At 45.8% G+C, this 6,615-nt stretch overlaps 3 protein-coding genes across 3 annotated transcripts; 1 reads left to right on the top strand and 2 right to left on the bottom strand.

Annotated features, from left to right (window-relative positions):
- Positions 1-9: 9 nt before the first annotated feature.
- SERLADRAFT_472726 (uncharacterized protein) lies at positions 10-2,369 on the top strand (the record flags this gene model as incomplete). Its single annotated transcript, XM_007320695.1, has 10 exons — positions 10-259; positions 321-398; positions 455-577; positions 652-748; positions 814-919; positions 978-1,314; positions 1,410-1,553; positions 1,611-1,744; positions 1,808-2,063; positions 2,111-2,369. The coding sequence occupies 9 exons, from the start codon at positions 233-235 to the stop codon at positions 2,046-2,048; spliced, it is 1,287 nt and encodes a 428-aa protein (XP_007320757.1).
- Positions 2,370-2,371: 2 nt separating this feature from the next.
- On the bottom strand, positions 2,372-3,945 carry SERLADRAFT_472723 (uncharacterized protein; the record flags this gene model as incomplete). The annotated part of the gene is made up of 6 exons (XM_007320694.1): positions 2,372-2,478; positions 2,540-2,786; positions 2,852-3,030; positions 3,087-3,169; positions 3,222-3,606; positions 3,671-3,945. 6 exons carry the CDS (start codon positions 3,821-3,823, stop codon positions 2,440-2,442), a joined length of 1,086 nt encoding a protein of 361 aa, XP_007320756.1.
- A 76-nt stretch (positions 3,946-4,021) lies between these two features.
- On the bottom strand, positions 4,022-6,548 carry SERLADRAFT_472718 (uncharacterized protein; the record flags this gene model as incomplete). Its single annotated transcript, XM_007320693.1, has 9 exons — positions 4,022-4,215; positions 4,275-4,357; positions 4,432-4,830; positions 4,892-5,121; positions 5,178-5,429; positions 5,492-5,612; positions 5,675-5,742; positions 5,797-5,886; positions 5,947-6,548. The coding sequence occupies 6 exons, from the start codon at positions 6,469-6,471 to the stop codon at positions 4,975-4,977; spliced, it is 1,203 nt and encodes a 400-aa protein (XP_007320755.1).
- Positions 6,549-6,615: the final 67 nt, after the last annotated feature.

The raw sequence follows: 6,615 nt of genomic DNA, 5'->3' as shown, positions 1-6,615 counted from the left end.
TCCTTCGTCACGACAGTCACGACGAGCACGACGCTGGTTCCGGCGGTGAACCCAGTCTTTCTTTCATTGGATTCCTCCCAGTCCAAAGCGTCCAACGCAGCACCGCAACGGCCTCGAAGGAGCCATCATACTTCCTTGTTGCAAACTTCATTCTCTCATACAACGATTCTCTTTCTTCTTTCTTCACTGGTTTCCGTACATCTGGCCTATTCACGACCATTGACGGACTGTAATGGGTGCTCTATGCTGTCGACCACAGGCAAGTTATTTTTTCCAAGCTTCTTTTCCTGCAAGGACAAGCCATCTGACAAGCTTTACAGCCTGTGGACTTTGACGGAGATGCCAATTTATTCCATTTCGTGCTCCTACGTTGTGTTGGGAAGGGTGCGTTTGGAAAGGTATGTATTCAGGATGTGTTATCTCCAAGGAATAGTGACATATCGCCAACGCATAGGTCCGCATGGTGCACCATAAGCAGACCCGGGAATTATATGCGTTAAAATACATTAATAAAGCCAAGTGCGTTAAGATGAAAGCGGTTGCGAATATCATACAGGAGCGAAGGCTTCTTGAAGAGGTAACTTATCATTTAATCTCATTTCCGACACTACACTCGTGGAATGTCCGTCTCACACGTCTTTCTGTCACTAGATCGATCATCCTTTCGTTGTGAATCTGAGATATGCGTTCCAAGACGACGAAAATTGCTTTTTCGTCTTGGATCTCATGCTGGGAGGAGACCTACGATGTATGTTTTTTTATATATATCTTTGCCTCGCATATAACGACCCAACCTTACTCCCATGTCTCTAGTTCATCTCGAACGGCTGGGGTGTCTGCCTGAGGAAACTGTCCGGTTCTACGTTGCTGAAATAGCTTCGGCACTTGTATTTCTGCATGAGAACCGTATAATGCACCGGTCCGTCTTAGCAACTGAAAACCGACTATCAAGATGCTGATTTTTTTCTTCTTTCTAGCGACCTTAAGCCAGACAATATTCTACTTGACGAACGTGGCCACGCTCATCTGACTGACTTTAATATAGCGGTGCATTATTCGGAGCGACGGATGCTGACTGGGGTTGCAGGTTCCATGGCGTACATGGCTCCCGAAATTCTGACGAAGCGTGGGTATACTTACACGGTCGATTGGTGGTCACTGGGTGTCTGTGCGTACGAACTGGTGTTTGGACGACGACCATTCCGAGGGAAGACGAACAGTGATCTGACACACAGTATTTCCAAGGACTCTTTAAGATTTCCCGAAGACGCTGAGAAGAAATGCAGTCGCGCTGGTATGCAAGCCTTGAGAGCTGTAGGTATCACTTTCTGTTCGCTCAATGTTCCACCAATACTTCAATTTAGGGGCTTGCCCCCGTTTGTGATCCGTGCTTATTAATCGATTGATAGTTCTTGGAACGGGATCCGACGAAACGGTTGCCTTGTACATCACACGGCGAGGACTTCGATGAGTTGCGCCATCATCCTTGGTTCCAGACAATAGACTGGCAAACTTTGGACACTAAAGAGCAGATCCCACCCTTTACACCAGATGTACGTACTACTTTTTGGACTGTTACAGATCATCATTGCTTAGTCATGCCAAACCAGTCCAAGAAAGCTAATTTCGATGCTTCTCATGAACTCGAGGAACTACTTCTTGAAGATAACCCTTTGAAAGCAAAGACGCGTAAAGTTCGGGACCCCAACAGCATGAGTGCTGAAATGAGGCAAATGGAGGATCAGTACGTTGATCATTGACATCACTGATTGTTCCTCTTAGAAGTAACATATCTCTTCTCTTCTAGATTCACATCCTACGACTTTAAGAAAATGCAGCGTCGTTCGTACTACCCTCATAACCAGCAAATCGTATCCTCCGTCACTGCGTCGTCGACCGGTGGACTAGTATCATCCCGACCAGTTACTCCCGCGACCGACCACCGAATAGATGGCGTCGTCATGGATGGCGCTGCTTCGGATTACATTGGTTCAGATTCTCAGAGCGTTCCGATGGATAACATCATGACTGAGAAGACGTACTCATGACCTTTCGGCGAGCCAGTATGTTGCTCAAAACGTTAAAAACCTTGCAGCTGACACCATCGTAGTACTCGCGACGATTGTATATATCCGTTGTCATCGCATATTCCCGCGCACATTTGCCCTAATCTATTGTCCAGTCGATACACCATCTTTCGCATGTACCATTTTGCTATTCTTTTTGTCGTGCGTTACAGTGTGGTTGTTATCGAAGTTACCCATTACTCAGATGATATTTTCCTATATGTGGATTACACTTATTTTTTTTTGATACTCTGGATTTGTTGAAGCAGTAATTGATTCGTAATTGATTTCATTGGGAGACCTAAGAGCGTATCGACACATAAAGTGATTGCAATGATGAGTAACTAAAACACGGTATGCTAAATCCATAAATTTATAAAAAGAAGGTACGTCTTGATGTATCCAACTCGGGCTAGGAAAATGAAAACATCATTTGTGTCTGTAGAGTGGTCGATACAAGTACAAGAACTCACTTTGTGTATCCATAAATAGTCGTTGTCTTTCGGTAGCTGGCCCACAGTAGGTGTCTCCTTGTTTTCTGCATTTTCGTCCTGGTCGCCATCATCTGCCTCCGTGGTTCCAGCATCAATCTCGGGAGGTTTCGGTGCCTCTCCGAAGTTGTGCACAGCAGGAAGCCCCTTCTTCACCCATCGCAATTTTAGAGTGAAACGTGGGCCAATCTCCTGCAGTGCCACCTTCTCAGTGGAACGGAAGGCATAACTAAAATGATATACAAGGTGAGTTGGCATGACGAAAGCGAGGTGTTGTAGTATATTTCTCATTACCGATGTCTCCTGAAGAACAAGAAATCGCGCTGATTGTGGAACGTGACAAGCTGACGCCCCTGGAACTCGGGCATGGGAGGAAAGAGAGTCTGGAACATTCTCCCGACCGCGTGACCGAGAGACGTTGCGAAGTTGTTCAGGACAAGTTCTGGATGATGAGATGTAGCTCGTGCATGGCCCTAAGACGGTATATGAGATCGACACAAAAACTTGGCTAGGGTAGACTATAGCTCACATAAATTTGGCTAGTCAATTCTACTGAAGTCAGCTTGAAATATGCCGTGGGTCCGTTTGGAAGGTATACCAAAGTGATAGCAGCTTAAAAGAGTGAGTCTCGGGCTATGCATAGCAAACGAGAAAGAAGACTTACTTGGCTTCTTGCCGTTCTCGTTAACCACACACAAGTGCTTGAACCCACGTTTTGCAGCCCATCCTGCAATTTTGCCTATCTCATACCCCTTGCCCTTTTTCCGCCTGATATACTCAGCACCGGGAAACACGCCTACAAGTTCATCACAGAATTCAAAAGTGGCTTTTGAAGCTTTTGTCGATGTGGTGATGAGTACTTTTGGGGGAATACTGGGATCTTGGGTGAAGGAGAAGTAGTCCGAGAAGGGATCGGATGCTATGTCATTAGACAGTTCTTCTTGCTGTACAGTCAAGGACCCATCTGGTGTCTTTGACGAAGAAGGTATCGAAGGGTCAAATTCACGGGTATTGTCGAGCGTACGAGGAACGTTTTCTGCAAGACGTTTCTAAAGAGAAAAATGATCGCATCGTGAGCGTCAGCAAGCATATCTGGCTGATCGTTGGGTTCACCTTTTTTATTGCGGGGTCATTAGCCTCCAGCTTTGCTTGTGCCATTCTCTTTTGAAGTTTCTCCTTATTCTTGGCCTTTTTTTGTTTTCCCGCAACCTCCTCCCGCTTCATTTTATTTTTTATGGACGACGGATTGAATCTAACGGGCGCCATTTTTGCTGTGTGATGAGGAAGAGAGAGAAAAAGAGCCCTGATACTCTTCCAAAGAAAAGAGAAAGGTTTGAAGTCTGGGTAGCAGTGGTCAATATGTGACCTTGGACTGGGAAATCAGAGGATGATCCTGGTCCGAGTGATTACATAAGGCGTAGCGTGACACGAAGACAGCTTGCACCCATTAGGCTTCATTTCTCCAGCTGAGATCCTTTCAAAACATTTCACCAAAAGTGCTGAGGGAAGAGGGTAACCAGAAATGCTTTTACGACCATCATTCGCTCTCATCCCTGTTCTCCTCTTCATAACCTCTGTGAGGGCCTTACATTTCTACCTTGACGCCAACGAGAAACGATGCTTCATTGAGGAATTACCCACTGATACAGTGGTCGAGGGTGTGTTTAAAACCATGTAAAACAAAGCATATGACACTGAACTTGATATTATATAACAGGACATTACCGAGCACTAGAATGGTCTGAGGGAAAGCAGGAGTATGTGGAAGAACCAAATCTTGGAATACTGGTAGAAGTGGAAGTGCGTATATATTCTGTTTCGTGTTCCCCATTCTTGCAGCCCTTCTTAGCTTATTTCTCTTCCTCTCTTTTCAGGAAATGGAAACTTCGCATTCTGTCGCCAAGACCAAAGGTCCCAGTGACGGTCGCTTCACATTCACATCTCACGAAGCTGGCGACCATATGATATGTCTCTCGACGAATTACACGTCATGGTTCTCCAGCACGCACATCCGACTTTACCTCGATATTGTCGTTGGGACCACCAAACCCGATATCGAGCACGACCGCTCTCACGTGTCAGAACTCGCCGCCAAAATCCGAGACTTGAACCAAAAACTGGAGGACATCAGACGTGAACAGCAGTATCAGCGCGAGCGAGAAGCAGACTTCAGAGATCTTAGCGAAGAGACTAATTCTCGAGCTGTTTGGTACAGCGTGATCCAGATTATTGTGCTGGTCTCGACTTGTGCGTGGCAACTACGACATTTGAAGGTGAGTCTTGTAAAGACTGAACGTTTCTATCAGTGCTTAAAGTTATTTCCTTTCCTTCCAGAGATTCTTCGAGGATAGGAAAATGCGGTAGTCAGGGATGCAATTATACATGTTTGGCCTTCCATATGCACCTAATATACACTATCAAAACGTTTCTTCCATCTTTAAGAGAATCTTCTTTCCATGCTGACCCTTTGCCAATGTAGCAATCGCATGTCTAATCTTTTGACTAGCTTCCTCATCACCTTCGCTACCTTGTATAGTGAGGATCTCGTGGGAAGGCTCTTTCAGCTTCAAAAGGAAAACAATGTCAAGCACAACTTCGAAAAGTGGTCCAGTGCGCCTACCTTGCCTGCGCGCATAAGCCCGACTAGGGTCTCAACGAGCTTCTCTCTTTCACCGGAGCTCTTGCTGTCATACCAACGACTTTGCCAGAAACCATGACAAGTCAAATTTTTGAATATGAATAAAGAAGTGGGCAAAGACAGCGGTTCCTTAGACATTGCACCATACGACACGAGATGTGCGTTTTGGCCCAGCAAACGGGTCATGAGTGTCGTAGGTTTCCCGCTGACACAGTTTAGGCCCAAACGAATGTTCTGGCAAAGGACATAGTAAGCAAAGGATAACGCAGCATGGAGAACCGAGGATAAGTACACACCTTTCCTCCTGTCCACTCTTTCACTCGTTGCCTGAAACTCTTGTCAGACAACTCATCATAGGTGACGACATGCGTTGCACCTAGGTTTGAGAGGTATTCCGTTAACGACGCAATATCATTTCTGAAATGGGACCAAATGATATAATTGAGTAGTTGTACCAGATTATCACGCTGAATTCTCACCTGTTACGGATTAGGTTGATTGTTTTCAACCCTTTGGCCGCAGCTATCTGTATGACGACCTGACCAACCTATAAGTGATTTTGATTTAATGGGGTTTGCTATCTATAGATGATCTAACGCACGGCGCCATTAGCACCATTTTGTATCACCCAGTCACCTTCGTTGAGCTGAACAAAATCATGGAGCATGTTATAGGCAGTCGGTGGGTTGACCTATGAGAAACGCAAGAAGGACACTGAGCAACTGATGGAAGGTGGAGTAACTTGAAATACCGTGATAGTAGCAGCTTCTACGTCGTTAAGGGATCTAGGGACCTTTAAGATATCCTGTGGTTTGACGTTCATGCCCGTAGACCATGTTCCAGCCTGTTGCCTGGTCATGATGACCCAGTCATTTGGTTGGAGATGAGTGACCCCATCACCGACGTTCGTAACTTCTGCTAGACCCTCATTTCCGGCCACAAATACTGGTTCATCTTGACTACCTTTCCCAGAGGATGAGAGGGACGCGTTCGGGTTGGGTTTGGCGGGATAAACGCCTTCGATGACGTTGATGTCTGCTGGGTTGATGGGCGACAAAAGAAATCTGACGTTGACAGTATTTGGAGGTGGTGGTGGTAGGTTAGAGAATGTCAGCGCTGATAGCACCTGTGAAGGGTCACCATTGCTGGTGTATACGACAGCACGGTTGGCGGATAGAACCGAACAAGTTGCAAATGAGCTCTGGACTTTTCTGATTCCTCTGAATAGCTGCGGTCTCGAGAGAGAAAGGGTTCTGGATGTGAATGCAACGTTCATGTATTAGAAGAGATGTAAGAAGACGAGAATGCAGGTGAACGAGTGGGCAAGTATAAAGTTGCAATATGCATTCTCCTATATTTCTACCAAATAACGTCACGAAGAAGTGTACATTGTTACCGAGCTTACCTAATCCCAGGGGAC

Source organism: Serpula lacrymans (genome assembly GCF_000218685.1).
Source record: "Serpula lacrymans var. lacrymans S7.9 unplaced genomic scaffold SERLAscaffold_10, whole genome shotgun sequence".
In the NCBI taxonomy this organism is placed as follows: Eukaryota; Fungi; Basidiomycota; class Agaricomycetes; order Boletales; family Serpulaceae; genus Serpula; species Serpula lacrymans.
Note: the sequence above shows the minus strand (reverse complement) of the source record. Positions and strands in the feature narration are given on the sequence as shown.